The 24,726-nt window shown below is 41.8% G+C and overlaps 1 protein-coding gene across 1 annotated transcript in view; it reads left to right on the top strand.

Moving 5' to 3' along the window:
- SDK1 (sidekick cell adhesion molecule 1) overlaps window positions 1-24,726 on the top strand; it is a 382,295-nt gene that overhangs the window by 231,280 nt on the left and 126,289 nt on the right. Inside the window, 7 exon segments of the mRNA XM_036392619.2 lie at window positions 114-304; window positions 8,793-8,876; window positions 14,003-14,197; window positions 15,370-15,486; window positions 15,731-15,898; window positions 17,894-17,996; window positions 19,070-19,246. Coding sequence (XP_036248512.1) covers window positions 114-304; window positions 8,793-8,876; window positions 14,003-14,197; window positions 15,370-15,486; window positions 15,731-15,898; window positions 17,894-17,996; window positions 19,070-19,246 — 1,035 coding nt within the window.

Here is a 24,726-nt window from a genome sequence, read left to right as displayed (position 1 = left end):
TTTATAATCTGTAATATTATATTCCTCATGTGTATAAACATATATATATATGCACACAGAGATTATTCTGTAGTATATATGTTTTATTTTATTCTTGTGGGTTTTTTTGGCAGACCTCTTGAGAGGCTGAGCGTGACCTGGAAGAGAAATGGAATCAAGATCACCAGTGGCATCAGCAGCTTTGGGAGACGCCTCACTATCACCAACCCGACCTCTGCTGATGTGGGGATGTACTTCTGTGAAGCCAAACTCAGAGAGAGCACAGAGGAGCCAGCAAGAGCTAAAGCTTTCCTTTCTATCTTGGGTAATTCTCGAGGCAATGTGTTTTTTAGTAAAAAAGGCTCTGGGCTGAGGTATAATAGGAAATAAAATTGATATCTTAATATTTCATTGACCTTACATTTGAACCTTTCTTCAGAGAACAGAACAAAGGAGGTGAAGGAGGGTTATCTTCCAAATTAATTCAGCTGTTCTTCCCTGCTAATATAAATTCATCAAATAGATTTTTTTAAACACTGCTGTGATTGTAAATCCCCTGCGAAACTATACATTTAATGGGAATTTTGAGAAATACAGTAGTAAAATCCTTAATGGGCAGCTTCCCTATCTTGGCTTTTAGGTGCATTAAATCCTGATTATATCCTGCCTTGCTTACATCCAGTTTTCATATGTCAAGTGCCTGTATTTTTGCAAGAAGGCTTTTAGGAGCACTCCTGTGCTCATGTGCTGCAGGTGCCAGTCTGGGGGCCAAGGACATTCTGCAGGCACAGAGCATTGCTGAGGCACCAGGACAGGGAAGCAAATGCCATTAAAGCAGCTCTGTTTGCTGGACCTCCAGCTCCCGGGGAAACTTTGGAATTAATTCTTTTAAAGGGGACATTGCTGCCCTTTCCCTGCCTGTTTCCACCACCACCTCCTCTCCGAGTGTTGCTGTAGGGAGGAGGTTGGAATTTGGAAATGGTGGCTCCTGGCATGTCTGATGAAATTCTGCGTGCTAGCACAGTGCACACGGTGTGGAGTGGTTTAGGACTGTTAGACTGAAAGAGGTGGTTTAGGCTAGGGACACTGAGATGTTTTCAGCCAGATGTGGTCGTGTAAAGTCAAGCTTTTATCTGTGGGAGTGTCCTGGGGAGGTTGGAGCCCTGGCAGGGCCAGCAGCCTCAGCGTTGCTCAGGGCTCAGGCACGTGCACTCCTGGAGCTTTGCAGAGGGAATGCAGCCCACGATTCTTTACCTCTTTGAGCCTTCTGAAAATACAATTTTAAAGACTGCTGTATGATTTGTATTCTGCTAAAGCAATTTGTAGTAGCTGCTGTTAAGTGAGAAAGCAGATCTTCCCTCTGCAAAGCTCCATTCCAGATTCATTTAGAGCACTGTGTGTCTGTTATATTTATTACCTACTGGACAAAGTTTGGTTCCAGTCTCTTTCCTTGCCCTCTGTTCCTTGGAGTTATTACCTTCTCTTTAAGGAGCAGAGATGGATTTACTTATTTATAGGTTTTGTTTAAACTCTTCCTTATTCATAAGATTTTATTGTAGCTGGTTTGCCTTTGTTGCTGTGATGTCAGATCCAGCCTAATGCAATACTTAAAGCAGCCTCTTGGTTAATCGAAAAGATTTTTAAATACAGTTACAATAAAACTGAAAAATAATCACTGGGGAATCATATTAAACCGGCAGTGCTTTAGTAGCTTACCTGCTCTCTTATTTTTAAATGTTTTATTTATTTCCTCTCCAGTTTTAGGAGGCTGTCAGGGAATGAAGTTATGAAAAGGTCTGTAGATAAGAACAAGCAGATGAAAGAAAGCAGAAACAAATTGGTTACCAATTACTTTTATTTCCTTCTGATGGAACACGACACTTCAGATGCAGGTGTTTACTCAACGTGTCAGCAAAGCCTGATAGATTTCTTTATTTATGAGTTTCTTGAGCTTGCAGGATGGATCTCTAATTCTAAACAGGGAACCAAATCAAAGGATTAGTAGTTAATGCATAACTTATATTCAGCTTTAGAATTCTTGGATGGATCTGGCTGTCATTTAATTAGTCAAGGGACGGGTTCTAGAGGAAAGTGCAGACAAGATTCAAACCTAAGGCTTTCTGCAGTGTATCTCTCCTAGTCCATGGGGGCAGTACTTAGAGAGAATCAGGAATGCTTGTCCATTTGCATGCATAAAATATTTGTAGTGTGGATGTGTAGATTGGGAGCTGATAATGAGCTGTACTTCTTGGGAGAATAACACAGCGTGGATTTAATGAGGGGTCTCAACTAACAGAAAAAGGAAATTGGCTTAAAAGAAGAGGTTTGTTTGCAGAATGGGAGAAATCAAATGCAGCCTCTCAATAGCATGGCTGTAAGAGCTTCTGTGAAACAAGAGAGAAAAATATTTTGCTATTAACAGGTAGAACAGGGGTAGCAATGAAAAGATGCATCAAAGATGTCACAAACACTGAGTTAATCAAAGCTTTTTTCCAATATATCAGTCCTTGACTTTCCCAGCTAAGAGAAGTCACGCAATTTTTTGAGTGTGGCTCAGATGGCAACCAGAGCTCTATTAGAAGGCAGTGGAACTTAGCACAAAGGCATCTACTCAACAAATTATCATTTGTGTCCTACAGTATTATCTCAGAAGTTTTTCTGGATATTTCTGAGACTATATCTCTGTAAATTAAAATCACAATACCATTGAAAAAGCCTGAATCTCCAATGTATTAGAGTAGTACTGCATAAACAAGAAGAAAATCCTCTAGCTGTGTGCTGCTGCACTTCTTTTCTGAACGTGGCAAAGAGCTCCCTGACATCTTCATATTGTTCCAGAAAAGATAAACTGAGGTGGTTCCAAACCTTGGTTTTATTAGCTGCAGTTGTTATAAATTTTTAAAGGGTATCATGTTCCTCGCTTGGCAGAGTAACAGTTTGGGAAAGATTTGTTGCAGATTAGATAAGAGCACATTTGTTTTATCACTAACAGTTTGAAGATTAAGTAATTTAAAGAGTCTTCCCATGAACAAACCAATTTGAAAGCTGAGATAATCTTAAATTCTTTTGCTCCACTTCTGCAAGTTTTAGTGACAAATGGCAATAGTCATTTCTTAAATGACTGTTCTACGGGAAATTATGAATTTTAGGAGTTTTAAAAAATGAGGAACCAAACTCTTCCACTGTATGAAATCCAAACTGCTCTTTAAATTAAATGTAGTCAGATAGTAAAACCTGAAAAAAATGAGAAAAACAATTTGAAAAAAGGGCCTGGCATGATGAGTGGTTGTGCAGAACTGAGGGAGCCTTGTTGGTCTGTCCAAAGGAATACAAATGAATAAAAGAGAGTCAGAGGAGAGGGCTTCCCTTCTTTTGGAGAGTTTTTTGTGCCCAGAGATCTACATTAATGTTATTCTCATCCTGGGAGAATTCAGCTCTGTGGGACCACAGCATTCAGGAACACAGACAAGCTCCAGTGTTGGCCTAAGGGCCCACCTGGCTGGGCTCTGACATGGACTGTGGGGCTGATTCTCCTCCCTGTTCTCCAGGAGTGTCCAGATGCTGAAGGGTCTTCTTTGTGCATTCTGCTGCTCAGGAATTTGCATTGTGTGTACAGAGCTGCCAGAGCAGAAGTTATTTCCCTCTGTAGCTACGAGCACCTCAGTGCCTCGTGCTCAGACCTCTGGAACCAGCAGCTCTCGTGGCTCCAGCTTAGACACTTTGAAACACTGCAGATGCCTTCTTTGAAAGCAGTGGAAATAATTTTTCATGTGTGGTGCTTAAGGGGAAGATCCTGATGACTGTGTTCATCTACTGTGTAAGAAAATAATAAGTTTTCAGGAAAACTATAATACGAAATGTCTTTGGACTCGCCTAATCACAGTCTGGGCTCAAAGGAAAGAAATATTTGCAGCTTTTGATTTGTCAATCCTCAGAGGTTCTGAGATGAACACAGACATTCTGCCTTGGGCCTAAATGCAACAGGACCTACCCCAGAGGGGAGCAGTGGGACTTGTGGGCAGCCCAGCTCTGTCTCTGATATTCCCAACAAGTTCTTCCTCCTTTCAGCCCTGCAGACAGGACATGTGTTCCCCGGGCTGTTATTTCAGAACACACAGACTGCTGCTCACAGTAGGGGTAGCAAGAAACCACATGGATCTTTTCATCTCTCTCTGTTTTAACCTGATATTCATGCAAAGAAACTTCCTGCTCCAAGGAGCCTGCTGTACCTGCATCCACAATGGGGCTTCTCTCCCAGCATGGCCAGTCTGATCTTCTGTCTGGAGTTACAGACTTTTATACCTACAAGGGGCTGTCAAGCTTCCAGTTCCTCTTCCTTTAGAAGATATTCACCAAATAAATTAGTTTATGGTAATGCTGGAGGAAGGCTTCCGTGTTGAAGGTTCAATTTTCCTCTTAAATATGCAGCCCTGAGTTTCTGAGAGATTCAGGAATTTCAGCTTTGGAGGAGCCCCTGGGGCTTTCTCTGTTCTTTCTGACTTTCATGTGTGTATCTAGGATTAGGTCACACATCTCCAGTGCAGCTTGAAGGGTATGTAATGGATGCTGACTGCTATCTTTTGAATGTTAAAATCAGTGACCATGTAAGTCTGCACGGTGGAAGTTCGAACAGGATCAAATTTTGCAGGCTCCCAAGGGCTTTTCTGAGACACATCTTTCCAGTGATGTCTGGAGTGGAAAAAAAACTCCAAAACCCTCAACAACTATTAAAAACACCCATTTATATTCAAATACTCTTTCCCCCCTTGCTTGTACTTGACATTTTAGTGAAGATCAGTCAAAAACCAATACGATATCTGAACAATGCAGTATCTATTTCTTTCAGCCTAATGTGGGCTGTGACCCCTCTCGTTGCCACACACCACAATGCCAGCAGGGTGAACTTGGAGTAATGGGTCCTTTCCTATTCTAACTGTTGTGATTCTATAATTTCCAAAAAATTTAAATGTTTGACCTGATACTGGCAAATTACTGTCATTCCTAAAAATTGCAGTGTGTGGGGACTTGTCTCTGGCACCTTATATTCTTTGGAAGATGCTATAATTTCACCACACATATTAAATTTCAACACATGATTATTGCCTACAACAATAAATGTTAAATTCATACGGTGTGATTCAAACCAAGCCTTATAAATATGCAGTGGAGTCATATATACAGCCACCCAGAATGCCCCCTCAGAATGCCATCTGACCCCTATAAATAGTGCTGCATTTTTATGGCCTCTTTCTGACAGTCATTCACCAGGTGCTGTACAACCCAAATTCAGATACTCTGAATTTCTCCCTTGCAGTTAATGCTGGGCATTCAGTCCCTTGGGCATAAAACCCGACGTGCAGATGATACATCTGACACCTCTGAAAAGTGAGGAGCTGAGGTTGCAGTTGCTCAGCACCTGTAAATGGAGCTGTTTCCTCCACAGCCCGAGTTCTGTTTCCTCTACAGGACCTTTAGAGCATCCATGCTGCTGGTGAATGGCACATGGGTGTGGAAAAGCTGCACAGCTTCATGGAAAACTCAGACTTCTTTACTTGGAGGGTGACAGAGCACTGGAAGAGGCTTCTCAGAGAGGTTGTGGAGTTTCATTCTCTGGAATTGGTAAAAACTCACCTGCAGCCTACCCTGAATGAGCCAGCTTTAGCAGGGGGACTGGTCTGGGTAATTCCCAGGGGTCACTTCCAACCCCAGCCACAATGAGATGAGAAGCTGTGTGAAATCACTCTTATTTGCCTTAAAACCCCTTAGGGTATCCCTACACTGATATTCCTGGAATCCCCTCATTCCTTGCACCACCAAGGCTAATTTTCCAGGTATGTTAGACTTTACCACAGCTCTGCTGGCCACGTGCTATTCTGGATCTTCCAGAAATCCCTTATCAATCAGAAATCCCTTATCAATCAGAAATCCCTTATCAATCAGCCTTGCCATCCCACCCAGGCTTGTGTCAGTCAGTACAGGCCATGAATTGCAGAGTTGCTCATGGAAGGTTTTCTGTATCAGTGCTTCTCTTTCAAGAATGGGATCTGACTTGTCTGTGGGCAGCTGCTGTCCCTGTGTCAGGTGCAGCATTTGGCAGTGCCTCCAGCTGCTGGAGTGCCTGTGAACAGAGTTCAGCAGCCTTTAGTCTGGGGGAAGAAGTGAGTCTGGGCTTCAAGACTAGGAATCAAATCTGTTGGCACCAAAAGTCCTCTGGGATCTGCCTGTGGCCTTTAGATTGCATCTTTCTGCTGCTCCTGCTCTTTTTCTGTCTTGCCTGCTTCTGTTTCTCACTGCTTCTTTCAGAAACACTGATGTGAGTCTTCTTTTTATACCATCACATCCCGTTTGCTAAGTGACAGTTGTCACTGACTTCAGGCTCTTTGTCATGTAATTCATTGCTTGATACCTGCTCCCCTAAGTATCTCTTAATGTCACAAAGGGTGTCAAACAGCCTGTGTGGGATTTAAAGGAAGGAGCACAGGTTGCAGGTTGGGAATTTGGGAGGGACACTGGGAAAGACAACAGTGTAAATATGCCAGGTGGAACTGCAGGAGCTGTGCAGCAGCAGCAGCACATAAACAGAGGTCATGGAACTTCCAGCATCTTTGAGGTCACATAAGTGCTTTGCAGCTGGACTGCAGGCCCACAGTGAAGATAAATCTGCAAATTTATCACTGGTGTGTGAGTATGTTGCTGATCCAGGAGAAAGTTTGAGAGCTGGTGGCTGAAGGTTGCCAAGTTTAGAGATTGGCCCATTAAGAGCAGAATCCTTTATAAAAGGAAAGGTGCAGCCAGGACCTCCCTAAGCAAAAGATAAACTTCAATGACTGGAGAGACATTCACAGAAGAAGCCCAGACTTAGAAGGGAATGTCTGGATTTGTGAGTATGTGTCTGGATGCCTTCCTAGCCCAGCGTTGCTTTCTCCTCACCCCACAATCACATCAAATTGCCATAGAATGAAAGATTCAAATTTTATTTTGAGAGATGGACGTGTGGACACAGACAGGACACATAGATGAGGACACTGAGCTGAAAGTTTGGAAATTCAGAAGGTAACATCCAGAGAAATGGAGCACAAGGAAAACACCAGGCAGGGCTTGGAGGATGGTGTGAGAGGAAGGAGAGTGCTCAGAGTGAAAACATGGACTTAGATGAATTGCAGAGGACTCAGCAACTTAGCTGATCAAACATGTCAAAGGGTGTGCCATCAGTGAATTTCAATTAAACATTCAGCTTCTCAATTTGTTGTTGAGATTAACGCATGAGATCATATGCAATAAATCACAGCTTATTATGCATGTTTATTAATAGCTTTATATTTAGGCAGTGAGGATCAATAATGTTAACACATGTATATTATTAGAATATAATAAATCAGGTTGCTTGTTTTTATTGGTTTTGCTGGGTAAACAACTATTGCAGGCTGTTTGCAACCTCCCCTCCTCCCCTGCATGGTGTGCTGAAGACTGATATTGATTGGCTTTATTTGGAATGAATACAGAATTGTAATATCCATTGGTGCTCAGACAGGACCCCAGTTCTGTACACCCAAGCAAGTATTTTATTGTAGTGAGAGGGAAGAACTGCTGGGAAAGGGGAGGTTCTGTTCTAACCTGGTGCCTCCTGATGTCACCCCACAGTGTGACAGCCACGTTTGCTACACTGCAAGCAGCAACAAGATTTTGTAGGATAAATTTATATGGTTTTGATTTTATTTACGAAAATGCTGATGCCCTAGCAATAATATAGCAACAAGTTTTTTTTCCAGTTGTGTTTGGTGAAGAGATTTGAGAGCAGGTCAGCTCAAATTACCTTGTATCTTGCAGCTTCCTACATACTTTAAAACATACTCAATTTCCTTCAAATGGAAATACAAATAACTCAGTTTCACAAGCTACTTACATTGCCTTTTCTGTACTTCTTAAAACTTAGCAGTGAGTTTCGTTATGCTGCAGAAGAACTGCATTTATAACCAAGTAAAATCCTCTAAAACCAGTACTCAGATGATAATTGCATTGAACAAACTATGACAGTCTTTAGTTACCATGATAATGACTGCAACCTTAGTGCCTCTGGGAATTTGACATGATGCTCTTCAATTTTATGCTGCATAGAAGAAAGAGTTACATGCCAGCATACTCTGCAATTTCTGCAGTCTGGTCTTTGTTTAATTAAACATCTAATATCTTTTCTTTAGCCCTAATGATAAAGTGGGGATTTTTATGATTATTACTATAACTTCAATTAAAGCATTAAATCTGTTTGCTTTCTCGAAATAAAACAGTTGAGAGGAATTTCTTTTAATTATGCTGCACTTGTCCTCTGATGTCGACTCTGTGACATGCCATGGCACTTTATTTGACATACTTCATGCCTTGCTGTGGTGAAATGCAGTCTAGATACTGAAGCAAACTATCCTATAAAATGTACATTGTAAATATAAACCTTTATAAACCTCTCGGGAGGGCCTTTCTAAGCAAAAAATTAACACGTTCAATGATTCAGTCCTATAAAATGAAAAGTAGCCCTTGCTCTAGGTATTAATTTGCAGTGCAAACCCCTAAATCTTTACCTTCCATTGACTCCACTCTGGAATTCATGCTCAGCATAGCAAACATTATCAGACCTTATTTTTATGATGCTTTTACTACAAAAAAAAAATCCCACCTCCAAATAGAGACAAACAAATCTGTAACCCCTTACATCAGATGCACCACCAGTGGAGAGATTCTGTGATTAATATTTTTTAATGAGTGCCAGTTTTTCACTTTTCTGTGGCTTTGCTTGTTGACTTTTGTTTGCTTTCCCCAAGAACCTCCGTATTTCACGGCTGAACCCCAGAATGTGATTTTGGCTGAGGTGGAGAAGGACGTGGACATCCTGTGCCAGGCCATGGGTGAGTGCACAAAACAGTTCCAACCTGGATTGATGGCATGTGTCTGTCCAGTTTGGAAGAAATCATCTTACACAAACTATCTTTGTAAGTTTTTAATGTTTAGAAGTCTCTGTGTTATTGCTGATTATCACAGGTCCCATATAAAATGAAGAGGGTTGGCCCTAACCTTTGGAGAATTGGGTATTTCCTGTAATTTACTTTAACTTGGAATAATGCTGGCATGTTGATGTTTGTCTGTGGGGAGCACAAGTCCTGCTCCTGTCGCTCTGGGATCCTGCCTGTGCTTCAGAGTTGTCACTAGAGAAGAGATTTAAATATCTTGAGCCAGAAAATGGGTTGAGGGGAGAGCGTGGTTGTGGAACCCATCATCTGCAATACAAACAGTCCTTATTTTCAACAGTCACAATGCCCTTGCTTCTAAAACTTAAGGAACTTTTACAGTGAATAGAAATGTCAGTAACTCTGACATCTGAATGTAGTTATGAAATCTGCAGGACTATTACAGGCAGTTTTTAATTGATAGGTGGTTTAATAATATAAAAGGCTTCAAAAGTCTAGAGTTCCACCTGACTCAAATCATGTTTCAAGTTCCACAGAAATGCAATCCCCACCTATTTCAGCACTGTTATGTAGGAGATGTTGTCATTATGTGTTTAAAGCAGGTTTCTCAAAGTCACCAAATTTCTCTGTGACTCTGGTGAGGGACTGAACATTTTGTTGTCTCACTTTCCCTGGTGCTGAGTTTAAGAAGCAACACACATAAAATGCCATGAGGTCCTTAGGGAAAAAGATCCCATCCTTGATTAAAAAAGCACCCAGACCTAAGACCCAGCTTATTTGTGTGGTGTCTTCTTCCAAATCAGAGCCAATAAAGACATTGTCACTGCGTGATTGTGTTATTGCCACTGTGATTTAAACATTTTTCCCTGTGTTTTATGTAGGAAAGAGTCAGCACTGCTTTTCTAGAAGGAGTCTTTGCAAACTGTGTGATAAGCAAGTGTGTGTGTTAAGGGTGCTGTGGCTGGTTTGGAATTTCAGAAGCCTGTGATGAGATCTCTTACAAAAAGCTCTTATGGAAATGAAGCCATCAGACGATAAGAGACAATGTCTTCTTCTTCATTAATAGCTTTTTAAGCAAAACACAGCAGGACCTGCTGTCAGTGGAGTTCCCCAGGAACCCATCTGCTGTCTCAAACAGATTTCATGAATTAAACAAAAAAAAAAATAAGACAACCCAACCCAAAACCTGGAGGAATCAGGGAGACCTGAGGCTGACTTTAACTCTTCCTTCTACCTTCACTTTTTCTTTGAGCAGTTTAGTTCCCAATGGGGGTTAGTGGGGCACTCATAACTATTCTCAGTGGAGATATGGGAAACTCTTATTAGAAAAAATTAATTATTTCTGTTCAACTCCTGTAGTGCACATCTGATTTGATGGTAAATGTGGTGCAGGAGCATGAAAACCTGTTTCCTTGTGGATTATTTTGTTGAGTATCTATAACACATATAAGGGGCAGGTACTAGAATTAAACATAGAGGAAATTTGATCCATTATTACACAAATCTAGCAATTGCCAGCACTTAAAAAGAGGGTAAATGAAGATTGCTGCCTCCCTGTTCTGAGCTGGGAGAACAAAGCACTGGGGAAACTGCAGAGCTGCCCTCTACCTTTGCTGTAAATGGAAGACAGATTGTATTTCCCCAGCCCCATCAGGCTGTGTGCACAAAGCCCATTTGCCAAGACTTGGTGCGCTATGGATGTGTGAGAGACAGATTAATTTCACAGTATAAGCAGAGATTAACTGTAAATAAAATTGCAACTTGCAGCTTGGAGCTCCCTGCTCCCTGTAATGGAGTTTCGGGGTATCAGGCCACAGGAACCAGGCTCTGCTGTTTATCTTCCAGCAGTGGCTGATGCTGCCTGAATGTTCAATGGGTTTCCTTTAAATGCTCTTTCTGATTTGCTTGTGGAAAGTTTGGAGCTGCAGGCAGCGGTGGTGCTGTCTGGGGAGCACAGTTAATTGGACTTCAGTTCTACCTGTTTAGAGAAGGAGATGGAAGAGATGCTTTGGGGGTTCCTCAGGAGCTCGCTGGGATCCAGAGGAGGCGGTAAAAAATAAATAACAAAGATGACACAGTGAATATTCTGAGTCTTTCATCGAGGTTCTTAAGTGAAATTTGGCAGGGAGTCAAGCAGCTGTTTCCCAGATGGAGGAGCTGAGCCTTGGGTTCCATAAGTTATTTGCCCAAGGTTACAGAAGAAGTGGCAAAGCCAGAACCAGAATCTCTGTTTCCTGCCTTCCCTTCTCCCCCCTGACGCTAGATTAATTTGTCTGTGAAAAATGAATTGTGCTGCACACAACTGAGAAATAAGGTTATTTTATTTATTACTGCCAGTTTTTTAGGACACTCTCACCTCCTGAGCAGCAGGGTCGGGCCAATACTGCTTGGAAATGTAGAGTGCAAAAGGTCTTTAAAGTGTTTTCTTCTCTTCATAATTTTTTCACCAGAAGATGTTTAGAGAAGAAAAAAAGCAAAATTCCTTTGTGTGGGGAGGAAAGGCTGTGGGGTTGATAGAAGAGGAGAAAAGCTGGGTTTAACCATTTTTTACAGCCAAACAGGTAGCAAAATTAGAAGAGAATGTGTGTACAACTTGGAAGACAAATCTCTCTGGGAAGATCACTAAAGCCCAGATGAATGCTGCTGACAGGCATCAGAGTGCTCAGATAAGATCCTATTATTCAGACTCATAACTTTGAGTGGAGGAAGATACCCGTAACTGAAAAGGAGAGAAATAGAGATGGTAATATTCAGTTTGTCAGCTGAGTTGGTGATAGGAAGGTGTATCTCACAGTGATTATAGGATTAGAAGGTTTGCCAATACTGTTAGTAGAATGGGATTTATGGAATGACACCAGTGTTAAAGGTTTCAGTGTTCTGAATGCAGGATTTCATTATTTCCTTGGTGCCTATCAAGTCTAATGTGTGGGAAAATGGAGTTGCTATTATTTAAACTTGAAATCATTTCCGAGCTTCTCAGCATCAGGAGAACTATTCCATTTTGTATCATCTGTTTCTTCATTACTCAGTGATAATTTGTATTTGCCCAGGAGGATTTTCAAGAGATGAATAACACCCTCACCGAGAATTGTGAACATTGAAATTTACGCTAATTCTGTATATGGGCTGTTGTATGAAATTTAAATTATGCCTATTGCAAGCTCCTACATCGTGTCTATTCTCTATCAGACAATGCACTTCTACATAGTGGGTTTCTTCCTGAGATGATTATCTGCGTCATGAGTACATTTTATTTTATCAGCAGAACAAAAGCATCAGAGGTGATTGAAGTAAATGATACGTGTTTATAAAAGTAACAACAGCAATTGGATGTTGTTTTTCAGTCATTTCCATACATTGTTTGTACATTCCTTCCAGAGTTAATACAGTTTTGTCTGTATAAAGAGAATAAGTACACTGAGAGAAGATGTGAATGGAAGCATAACACAGTAGTATTTAACTTTGGGAGTTTTAAAATGATAATGATGATTATATAGATCTTCCCATGGCACTTTAGCTCTCGGAACATCAAGTGACTGCCAGCATTGCAGTGAAATTCATTGTCTGCAGATGCTCAATTCATCAGTGACATCCCATCCTCCATGCTTCAGTGACACTTCTTCTCTATTTGGGCAAATTTCACCCACCCATGAATTTAAGTTTGTGGTCTCTTACCTTATTACAAGAAATTGTGTTGGTCTGAGGTTTTAAGTGAAAAGTGTTCAAAAGCACCCCAAGTGCTGTGCCCAGTTCTGGAAGGACATTGAGGGGCTGGAGCGTGTCCAGGGGAAGGAGCAGAAGAGTCTGGAGTGTAAATCCTGTGAGGAGAGGCTGAGGAAGCTGGGAGGGCTCAGCCTGGAAAAAAGGAGGATCGGGGGGACCTTCTGGCTCTGCACAATTCCTGACAGGCTCTCCACAATTCACCCTCCTGTAGCAAGATGGGGTCAGGCTGTCCAGGGAGCAATGGGGGCAGGATGAGAGGAATGGTGTTAAACTGTGCCAGGGCAGGGTCAGGTTGGACATCAGGAAGCATTTATTCACAGGAAGGGCTGTCAGGTATTGGAGGGAGGTGCCTGGAAGGTGATGGTCTTGGAGGTCTTTTCCAATCTTAATCAGTCAGTGATTATCTAATTATGTAATAAAATACCTGCCTCACTTCTGATCTCTGCACCGAATCCCCAGCATTTGATCCAGTGGAGATTTCTGGGATGTAAACATAAAACATTGTCTGATATGAGCGGTGGGATGGGAACAGCTGTCTAAGACTGTTCTAGGGCCCTGACATCTCTTGAAGAAAAGTGAATCCTACACTATTTGTGTATAATAAATTTACAGCCACTTCATCCTGGGTGACGGGGACATGACAGCAACAAAAATATGTGTGAAATAACTGTGTCAGGGTTTGTGGAACATGTACATGAAAGAAAACAGGAATAAATGGGACTGTAAGTTTTATCTAGGCTAGGAATTTTATTTCTCTTTATGCCTGCTTTTTTCAAATAGCAGGTGAAGCTTGAGACTGAATAAAAATAATAATAATTTAAAGCCATCCTATTGTTGGCAATATGTTGTTTGTACATTGGCTTAAACTAAGCTGCTAAATTGGGACTCAAGTACAGCCATGTGAGCACTTCATTTTTCATGTGTAATTTGCCATTTCCTTTGTATTTCAGCTATCTTAGCTACAGAAGCACAAAGAAATCTTATTTGGGATGGAGCAGTCTTACAGACTGGCTGTATTGCCACACTGCTGCTGTTTAAGGAGCATGATTCTGGCTTTCAACATGAAATTGCTCCAAATCTTATTTTGTAGTAGCATGAAATATGATTGGGTGAAGAAAGTAATTTGATAACATGTTTCTCAACATTCCCCCCTAGTATTTGCTGGTTTTATTCCCTCATGTCGTGCAATGTGTTACTACCATTGATAATGTGAGGTGCAGCCTCCACTTATCTAAAGCAGCTTGGAAAAATACAAATAATTGGCGTAGAAAGACAGGAAAACAGGGACACGACCTAAAACACGCTCTGCAAAGACTAACAGCGATTTCTTTCTGCTTGAGCAGGTGTTCCCATCCCCACCCTGGTGTGGTACAAGGACTCAGTGCCCCTCAGCAGGCTGGAGAACCCCCGGTACAAGGTGCTGCTGAGCGGGGGCCTGCGCATCCACGCGCTGCGGCCGCAGGACGCCGGCATCTTCCAGTGCTTTGCCAGCAACCAGGCTGGGGAGATCCAGACCTACACCTACCTGGATGTCACCAGTGAGTGGGGAGGGCTGGCACGGGGTGCAGGAGGGGTCATCCCTGTAGGTGACCCCACACCCATCATGTTTCTCAGAGGTGCTTTAGTTCCACCTGCAGAACTCTGAATTCTTGTCAACGAACCCCAAAACGCCCCGGTGGCCTCAGCACAATCTGCTGAATCATCTGGAAAAGCTCTCCATGACATCAGGAGAGCTTGGCTTGAGGTGAACTCCCCTATTTCACATGGCAAAAAGAGATGTTAGTGAAAAGAAAAAAAATTAATTGTGAAATACTTTTATCTTTCCTTCGTTTCCTTCCAATTTCCACTCTAATGTAATTCCATTCAGAACTTGAGCTACTGCTTCATGATTGTGCATGCTATCATTTTATTTGCCTTTGTCTGCAACTGCATTTGGTCAGGGAAAAGAAAGAAAGTTCAAGTTAAATGTCTTTTTTGGCCAAAAAGTCAGATTAAATGGTTTTGTTAATGAAGTGCATGCTTCTCTATGGAAGAATTACAAATCCTAGTAGTCTTTTAACAGTGATTATTAACAGTCATTTCTGCAATATTAAACTTCCCTTCAGGAAGCTGATTTTTAGCCCAAGAGTACTTTGCACATACTGACCAGAATTCCTACTGGCCTAAGAAAATAAATCAGCCCCAGTTCAATATAGATCTAGGAAACTGCAGAAAAAAAACTGCAATAAAATGCAACTGGGGGAAAATAAGAGAGAAAGAAACTTAGAAAATGTCTTGGATAAGGCTCAGGTTCTAAATTCTTTTGGCTGACATTTAAGTTTCAAAGTTAATGCCTCTCTCAAGTTGCTTTTCATCTTAAAGAACTCTGTTATGAAGATGAAGGAAAATAGTTTTGTTTATCTAGATTTCTCAAGTTCCCCCCAAACACTCATTTTGAGCTTTATCTTCCTTTTTCTTTAACCTATCTTACTTGTACAGGTACAAGCACTGATAGATTTTTATTTTCTGTGTAGGTAATAAACAGGATTAGGCAATTCCTGGGAGATGAATAAGAAAAGGTTACAGTCACTGCTGAAAGGTTTTCATGTCTTATTGTCATGTCCTTCTCCATGATCAGCTCTATAAAAGTGAATGTAAAGTAATCCACGGTAACAGTTAAAGGATCTTCTGAGAGGTGAGGCATTGAGTTTGTTTGAATTTTTTATTCTAGACATCAAGCCAGCCTTTATCCAGCCCCCAGAGGACACCACAGTCACCGAGGGGATGACTGCAGTACTGACCTGTGAAGTTTCAGGGGCTCCACGCCCTGCCATCTCCTGGAAGAAAGGTAGCCAGTTATTAATATGTAGAAGAGCTGTAATCCACACTTTCCTGTCCATTCCTGTTACTGAGATCCTGTAGATCCATTCAGTGCCTCTTTCCCCCTTCCCCTGGCGCCTGCAAGCGGTGGGTTCGCTGTGGGGCCGCCATGACCCAGTGACCTGGGCAGGATGTAACATTTTGGGAGAGCTGGAATTGCAGTCCCTGATCCTGCCTGACACTAACCATGCTGCTCCCCCTGTGTGTTTCAGGAGAGCACATCTTGGCCAGTGGCTCGGTGCAGATTCCTCGCTTCGTTCTCCTCGAGTCTGGAGGCCTCCAGATAACGCCCGTGTTCCTGCAGGATGCTGGCAATTACACTTGCTGTGCAGCCAACTCTGAAGGAGCTCTGAATGCTTTTGTGATGCTGACAGTGTGGAGTAAGGATAATGCTTTGTTTAAAGTCTAACTTTAATCAAGGATTAATCAGTTTTTGTTGTATGCTCAGGAAATTTTCATTAGTAATTATGCTTTTCTCGTTAATAGCGTTACTTGTATGATTTAATAGGAATAATGTGTCTATTTTAGGAAGCCTATCACAAAAACCCTTTTTTTGTTTGGAGAATTATGCATATAAATCTCTATTTTGTGAAAGGAAGTGTATTTAAATAGAGCTTCAATCACAATTACAGTTTCAGTCAGGTTTTGCTTTGGTGTCTCGCATTGCAAGTCTGAGCTTTTAACTTGTAGATTTGGCTGGTTTCAGGTGGTGTCTGCCTCCAGGAGTCTGCAGGTAGCACAGACCAGTCCGTGCTGGTACTGAGGCAGTGGCCACAGTCACAACAGATAGGATTTTCCTCACAGTTTTGTATTTTTTGTGACTCCGGCTGCTGTTGGAAGCCAAATCAAAGTGCAGCAGATTTCAGCTAATCCCTCTTGCTACAGACTGATGTGGGACAGGGCATCCTATGAAATGGTTTTGTTATTCACCTTTTTCCCTTGATCTCTATATTTTTATATTCCTTCTGTTGAGGAAGTGACTGTGATCCAAGAGGTTCACCTGTGTAACTCCTAAGTGAGTTCAATTGAAGTGTAACATGGATTTTGCTACTCAAGGTACAAAATAATGATCCCTTAGCAGGGACTAAGAGCAACTGAAAATAATGAAGATGATGAGGATTAATACAGAAATGTTGTGGCTTCTCTCCTCTCCAGCACTTGAAGAACTGATTGTGCTGCTGATGTGTGGTGCATATTTGGCATTTATTAATCCCCAAGCACTGCAAGCTAAATCAGCCACATTTTTCCTTTTGAAACTGGGAATACCTGGCAGTAACTGTAATGTATTTGTGTCATGTGGCTGTCATGTTTGTCTTATTGACAATATCAAGTTGGTAGAATTTCAGGATGCTCTAAACTGGACGATATCCAGGGGTATGGATCAAATAAAGGAGATGCTTCCTATTAATTCTCAATGCTGTGGTTCTTGCAGGTATTAAAGATAGTTCCTATTCGTTGTACTGCATGAGGGGAAGAAAAGTGAATGTAACCTAATGTTTGTCTAGCAACAGCACCATTATAAAGCCAGAATTCTTACATATGTGCATCAGGAGTAATGCTAAAAATTCCATGCTATTTAGAGTCAGCTTTTGATCTTGCTGATGGTCCCTCCTTGTGCATGTATGAGATATCTCAGTAGATGCTGATTATCTCTGTAGGGATTTGGGACTTATTAACATTATCCACATATCTTCCAAGCTCATCCTGGTTGTCTCCCTGCCTCAGCTGATGCTCTCTGCTCCTCCTCCTGTGCTGTGACAAATAATGGCGATCTTTCACACCGGATCTGGTTGCTGTAGTTACAGCAATTATTGTGTTCTGAGCCTCTAGGAGGGGCTTGAGTAAGGATGTTCTGAAACATTTGAGTAAACAACATCTTTCTGATATAGAAGATTTTTCTTCCAGGAGCTCCTCCACTGCCCTGGAGTTGATGAGGTTGTAGGTTTAAGTTTACCTCTTTCTCGATGCTTTTCAAGTGCGTTTTCCTTTGCGCAGATTTTCCTGGGTCTTGTTTGTGTTTTTGAGCGTGGCTCGTTGCCATATTCAGTGTTTGCTGCCACACACTCGTTTCGCCTTTAGGGAGCTCCCGCAGACACTTGCACAAGCCAAGGGAGAGTTTGGAGAGTTTCACCATTCTTCTCCAGCGGGCTGAACTCGTGCCCTGCGCTGCTGTGCCTCTCAGCACCCCCAGCGTGTCACCTGTGTCACCTGTGCCACAATGTCTGTAGAGGGAGGGGAACCTTCGCAGCAGAGGCTCCAAGAGCAGCGTCCCTCTTTGCTTTGAATGACAAAGGCTCGGTGCCTGCTCTCGGAGTGAATAGCGTGAATAGCCGAGGCAAAGGGCTCTAATTTCACCTGAGCTGTGCTCCTTTCAGATCGCACTTCCATTGTCCGCCCTCCCGAGGACAGCACGGTGATCAAAGGAACCACAGCCACCCTGCGCTGCGAGGCCACGCACGACCCCAGAATTTCAATCAGGTTGGTGGTGGCACTTCTCGTTTGTGTGGTTTACCCCAGTTTAATTTTATAAGCTGTATGGATAGCACTAGGTGAAAAGTTTCTGGACCCCAGATTTTCACACCAAACCCCTGATTACTGCATTATAAGGTTGTACACTGTATCATTAATCATATAAATCCCATCTTCCATTTCAGCCTTATGTATTATTTACAATGAGCTATGTTCCACTTCATGACTTCAATATAGCCTTCCATGATTTTACTGTCAAGGTTAATACACTATCAATAAAACCAACGTGTCAGAGGCTGATACTTAATGAGAGTAAAAGCCAAAGAGAAGGAATAGGATTTCAGAAGTGTTTACTCTGGGGTGCATAAAAGCCACACCAGAGATGCCCATGTTTGTGGAAACAACTCAATGACTTGGGCTTGTAGTCTGTTCTAACCATGTAAAGGAAACCAGAATTTGTCTGGACTATTAAAATTTGAATTAGAGCATTCAGACGAAACTCAAAACTTGAAAATAAATTTGCCATAAAAATTAATGTAGTCTGAAAGCAACATAAATGAAATAAAATAAAAGGAAGAGCTTGGAGAGTGCTTGAAGGGTGAGCTGCAGAAAGAACTTTGGAAAGAGAAATACGGGTATAAAAATTTCGGTTAGGGGAAATTGAGTCTGTGGGCTCTCCACACCTCTGTGATGTGTTGGGAGGGGTGGTTTTGATATGTGAGCTCTAGAAAACCTTTAACAAGTTTCTGATGCTGGCAGTCCAATGTTACTGAGCTGGCCAGCACCCACCATTAACTGCAGAGTTAATGTGCTGGTGGGGGTGAACTTAAGAACTTGGATGTGTATGAGTACTCCATCTTTTCCTTGTAAAATACATAATATCTCAGATGGAATTACATTTTTCATTCTGATCGGTTGACCTAAAACTTAAATTTGTAAAAGGCACTGCTCTTGAAAGTAGCTGCAGGGGTCTGTCATTTTTAACATGTGATGACAGGAGCTGATCCCTTCCAGCAAAGTTAAAATAAATCTATTCTGGTGTTCTTACGAGTGATCAATAACTGAAGCATTGCAACACTCAGGTACCTTTGGAAGAAGGACAGTGCTGTAATAAACCCATCCAGCAGTTCCAGGATCACAGTAGAGAAGGATGGGACCCTCCTGATCAGCCAGACGTGGTCGGGGGACATCGGGGATTACACCTGTGAGGTCATTTCGCCCGGAGGGAACGACTCCAGGACGGCGCGGCTGGAAGTGATGTGAGTGCTCCAGCTTAAATACTCCCTACACTGAGTTTCAGACAGCCTCAGGTGTTTTTCTAACATTTCACTCTAGCTGTTGTGGAGAGTCAGCAGTTCTGATTTTTTGGTGTGGGTTGTTTGTTTTTTTTAAGGGAAATTAAGGCTGGTTCATTGCTAATGAAATTGCTTTGAAATGCTCTGATCTCAGGGCTGAGCCTGCATTGAGCAGGAGACTGGACCAGAGACCTCCTAAGGTTCCTTTAAACCTGGATCCTTCTATCACCCCATGCTGTAGGGCTTTCCCAAAAAGCCCAAGTGCTGTGCTGTGATGCCAAAGTTTGAAAACAAGAAAATGTTTTCTTCCTTTTAGTATTTTTTCTCTGTTAAACATTTATCAGAATAGCTGCTCCCTGGATGGGCATTGCTTACTCTTGCATTCTCTTTATACATCATTTTTCAGGAAAAAAAATTAGTTTTATATATGACTTTCTTTATTCCTATGGATCTTTAAAAATAAAAACAAAAAAATGTTTAAAGTGCCATTCTGCTCTGGAAAAGGATTATAAAAATGTCATTACATGGTTCCATATTTTCTATTTCTGTCATTCCACTGGGGTGAAGTGCACTTCCATTTTATTTTTATCACTAAAAGCAACAGCTGTGGGTTTGGTACATGTGTGGAGCAGATCAAATGAAAGGAAAAAAAAGAAGGTAATGTTTTATGTAGAGTTATTTATTTATTTATTTGCTTGAGTAGTACGCTTTAATTCAACTAAAATTGCATCTGTTTCTGCTGGTCATGCCTGATGTCTCTGAGAAGATGGCAATTGTGTGGCTGGCAGTGTAATGAGTTCACCTCTGAGATTTGCTGTGCAGAGGGCTGTTTGATACAGCATCATTCTGACAGTGCCAAGGCTCCATCAGATGCCCATTTTCCAAGAGCGGTCATACATTCTTTTTCTAATTAAGCACTCCTCAGCTCTCCTCCTGGAGTGCATTTTACTGCTGGTTGGAATCCAAGAGCAGAAGACAATTCAGGATATATTGCAGCTACATAACCACGCTCACTGTTCTCTGAGGCAGTTTTTGAATGGAGGGCAGAGTAAAGACTGAAAAGAATGTTAAAGCTTGGACTCTGAAACAAAGCTATAAATATGTGCTAAACACTTCAGCAGCAGGATAGTTTCCTAATGCTAAATAGCAAAAGCTGCCCAGTACAGCACAGGGAATTGGATTTACTTGCAGTTCCCCACTGACCACTGAGGAGCTTCTTTTATGGTCCATAAAATCTGGGCTGAAGTTGGTGGGGAGAGGCTCATCCTGTGTGCCCTGCTGAGGCACCCCAGCTGTTCCAGCTGTGCTGGCTGGCTCTCCATTCACTGGAACCGCCTCTTAATCCTGCCTCTCTGCTTCCTTTGATGTTCTGTTGCTGATCGCCCATCTCCTGTTTTTCCTGGAGGAATTAAAGGAATCTATCAGACCCACTCTTTCAGAGGAGTCAAGTAACTGATAAGTCACTCAATAATACCTTGAATTGTGACATTTCATTTCAAAGCAGGGCTGCAGGTAGTGCAATACTGCCAGAAAACATTGCATTTCCTTGCAGCTTTCATCATTATCGTTTGGCTCAGCAGCACAGATCTGCGAGGAAGAGAGATACACGATACAACAGGAGTGAAATGAAGAAGAAAATATGTGGAAAGGAAACATCTGAAGTAAAGCTTAAATTAATTTCCAGCTTGTATAGGAATGACAGATCTCTAACATTCCCTGTTCTCCTGGATGATTCCCTCTTGCAGAGCATTAACAAACAGGGCATGCACATTCCCATCGAAGAGCACTTACACTTCAGTGCCTTGAGTAGCACTAATGGTAGATAAATACTCAAAGGAGGCCTCTCAACCAGTTACAGACTGGAGCAGCCACCAGTGGATAACTGTGTCCCACACAGCCTTGCCTGACAACTCCAAACCTCTCCCCACCTTTTTCCCCCCAGGAAGCAGCATGTTCTTTCTCCACCTCTGTGCCCATCAAGTGGAATTTCCAAAGGCACAAATAAGTTTGTTACTGATTTCTCTTCAAACTGATTCAATTATTTAATCTCTGAGTGGTCCGGTTTCCAAATCTCTGAAAAGATGGAAAGAAAACTCCCTCTTCCTTTGCCTGCCCTTGCTGGGTCAGGGACAAAGGTTGTGTTCCTTGCTGGAAGAACCTGCATGGATAGCACAGAGACATTGGTGCTGCAGACAGGATGGATCATCTTCCTCAGCATGAAAGAAGAAATAAAATATTTGCAAAGGAAAGCCAGAAAACTAATGAAGAACTTGCTAAAGTGCAGCCAAAGGTTACCTTGCTCATCAATTTTGCACTGATGGTACTTGGGCTCAGAAACTAATTGCTAGTCAAGATACTCTATTCATTCATTTGTCTTCTCTCTAAATGTGTTTATTCTCCATGTACATCACTTGATTTGATTTGCATGAGGTAAAACATTTGCGAGTGATGTTTCTATTCTGCAAGAGATAGATTTTAAATTTACACTGACTTTGCTTTTCTCCTGGTAGTATTTCTCGACTGCATATCAGAAACATTTGATGACGAGCCCCCCGCTTCTCTTGCATCCCTGCAAGTCACAGAGTTTGATCCTGAAAGTAATTGCATGTTATGAAACATCCCAGCTTCATTTAGCTTACTTTATAGTCCTGTAAACACTAGCCTGAAAAACATACAGAGGAAAAAAGGCTTGTTCCTAAAGCTGCAAAAGCTGAGTTATCACCATGTATCACTCACCTGATGGGAAACTGTGCTGATTCCAGCTCAAAGTATCCTGAGGATTCTCAGGATGTATAAAATATGCAGAATTACCACTATCTGTGCCTGATGGTACCCACTGCTCAATATAAGCCTGTCTGCAGCCCGAGCTAGAGGATCTCTTTGTTGTATGAATGTGACTGCAAAGTATGGTAATGCTGCATTGTTGGAAAATCAAAGCCCTCTACAAGCCTCTGTTATGTCACAACATATAGTAAAATCTTTTAGGCTCTTTTTCTATGCAAAATATATGGGAAGGACAATGTAATACAAAAATAGGCAATTTATTCCTGGCAGCAAGTTCATCTCCTTTCAGTTCCCTTTCATCAGAGAAAAAGCTATTATTGTTCTGTCTTCTTCAAAAGCAGGAGAGGGGAGCTAACCACTTATAATAAACCCCAGTGGGTTGCCAGGAATGCAGAGTATTGCCTTTGTCAGCCATCTATCCATGAATTTGGATACCCTTTTTACTGGACTATTTATAATTGCCACTTCTTCCAATTTCTTCCCAATATATCCTATAAACAAATTATTGCTAAAATTAAAATCGGTGTGACAAACTGCAGGGTAAGTGATAAAAAGGATGTCCAATTACAAATGGAACTTGATACAGATCCCACATCCCTTGGTTCCAATTGCCCATCTCTTCTCCTTTCTCCAGGGAGAGAAAGCAGAAGGAATGTCAAACTTGAAAATATATTATTCCTTCCTCACTGGAAAGAAGGCTTCTATTTATTTTTCCAAGCTCTCTATTGAGATGTCATCCAAGACTCAAGGTTCACTGCGGAGTCTGAGTGCACTTGATACTCAAAGGAGAAATATCTCCCAGAAATGCATTTGGAAATAAATGCCATTGTGTCTGTTTGTCATTGAAGGTATAGCAGGAATGTAGGTGTTTTCAGCAAAAGGAAAGCATAAAATTCAAACCTCTTTCCCAAGTCATCTCCAGATCTGAGCAGATTGAAATGGGAAATAAATCTGTGCACTCTGGAACTCAGCAACCCTTTAATTCCAAAAATTCCCCGTGTTACAGACCTGTGAGAGACAGAGAGCCTCAAAACTCAGGGCTGCCTTGCAGGAATCGGAGAGGATTCTTTTGCAAGAGAAACTGCACAGTCCTGAGCAGCATTTGCCAGGTTTGTTAATTTAAACCATGATAAACTTTTCGGAGCAGAGCCATCAGGGCCTGAGTGCTGCATTCCCTGCCTGCCTCAGCCCAGTGCTGTTATCAGCCCTGGCAGATGAACCACCTGCTCCTGAGCAGCCCCTGCCTGCTGGACCTGACTGAGGGAGCCCATTAGAAAACAGGAGCAGGGCTTTTCAGAACCTGACAAGAAAACTTGTTTAATCTCCTGTGCCTTTTTAGTAATCCCCTCTTCAGTCACAGTCTCTCTAATTACCTGCTGTTGGACCATTTTTCTCAGAAGTCTCTCCAAACCGTGTCTGGTTTATTTTTCTTAGCAAATAGTCTGCTTTTAGCTAATTTTATAAAAACTCTATGTGTTTGCTGAGTGAATTTTTCAGCTGCCCTCTGGCAGTGATGAGCTGACTCAAAACATTAGGGTTTCTGTTTTGAGCATGTATCATCTGCAACTGGCTAATATTTCTCTCCCAGATTGTCACAATGACTTCATGTTCTTTTCTTGCAAATGCACTACTTTAATTGCTTTGTCAGAGTTCCCTCAGGTCACCTTGGTGGCAATGCCATTAACCCTGGGGTTATCTATCAATTACAGATTTTAAAGTGTCCATGCACATATTTTGCTATCACATAAAATAAGTTATGGAAAACTTGCCTCATGCAACTCTTCAGCATTAGAAAAATTAGGTTTTAAGATATTCTGTATTGAAAAACTTCCATATAATTCCTGTTGGGGCTTCAGTGAACAAAAGAAAGATAATGATGGAATTACACTTTGCATGTCTGGTCAAGGTCTGTTCAGTGCTCTGGGTGTTATTGCTCTAAACCTCATCCACTTTCTTGGTGCTGACCAGTTCTAGTCTGAGGTCCTCCTCACCCTGAGAAAGGGTTGAAATTAGAATGCTCTGCAATCATTTCTTGGGTGTTGGAAGCAAGGAAAAGTAATCCTCTTAAAGGAAAAATAGAAGCAATGATCTCTTTGGGGAACATGAATATTCATGATGGTGGTACAGGTCTCATTTATCATCCCTTCCACAGGGTATGTGGTAGCAAATGAGAAGGAGACAAAGTGTAAGTGCATGCTCAAGTAGAAATTACTACTTTTTAATCTCTGCTTTTGCATACTGCAATGAGAGAGGTACACTCCTGTGCTGAAATGTCTTTGTAGCTTTAAATATTCATTTCTGTCCAGGTGTGTTTCTTAGGCACTTGTTCTGTCTGCCTCGAGGGGTTTAAATCTGTGAGCACCATCTGTTGCTGCTCAGCATGGACACATTTGAGTAAAGACAAACCCAATATTTGTGATATTTGTGGATGGGGTGTCCTGGATGGAGGCAGCAGCTCACGCTACTCAATCTCTGTCTGAACAGAAAGTGCCCATTTCCCTGGTGCTGCTGCTGATTGTCCTTGTCAATCTGAGAGAAAAAGCTACTAAGCCCAAATCCTAAGCAAACAAAACTCCAGGTTTTAACCCAGTCTGTGCATTTAAAAAACAGGGAAAGCAGGGGAAAAGCAGGGAAACTCGTTTTCAAAAGTCTTCTGAGTC

Source organism: Molothrus ater, chromosome 16 (genome assembly GCF_012460135.2).
Source record: "Molothrus ater isolate BHLD 08-10-18 breed brown headed cowbird chromosome 16, BPBGC_Mater_1.1, whole genome shotgun sequence".
Taxonomy (NCBI): domain Eukaryota; kingdom Metazoa; phylum Chordata; class Aves; order Passeriformes; family Icteridae; genus Molothrus; species Molothrus ater.
Note: the sequence above shows the minus strand (reverse complement) of the source record. Positions and strands in the feature narration are given on the sequence as shown.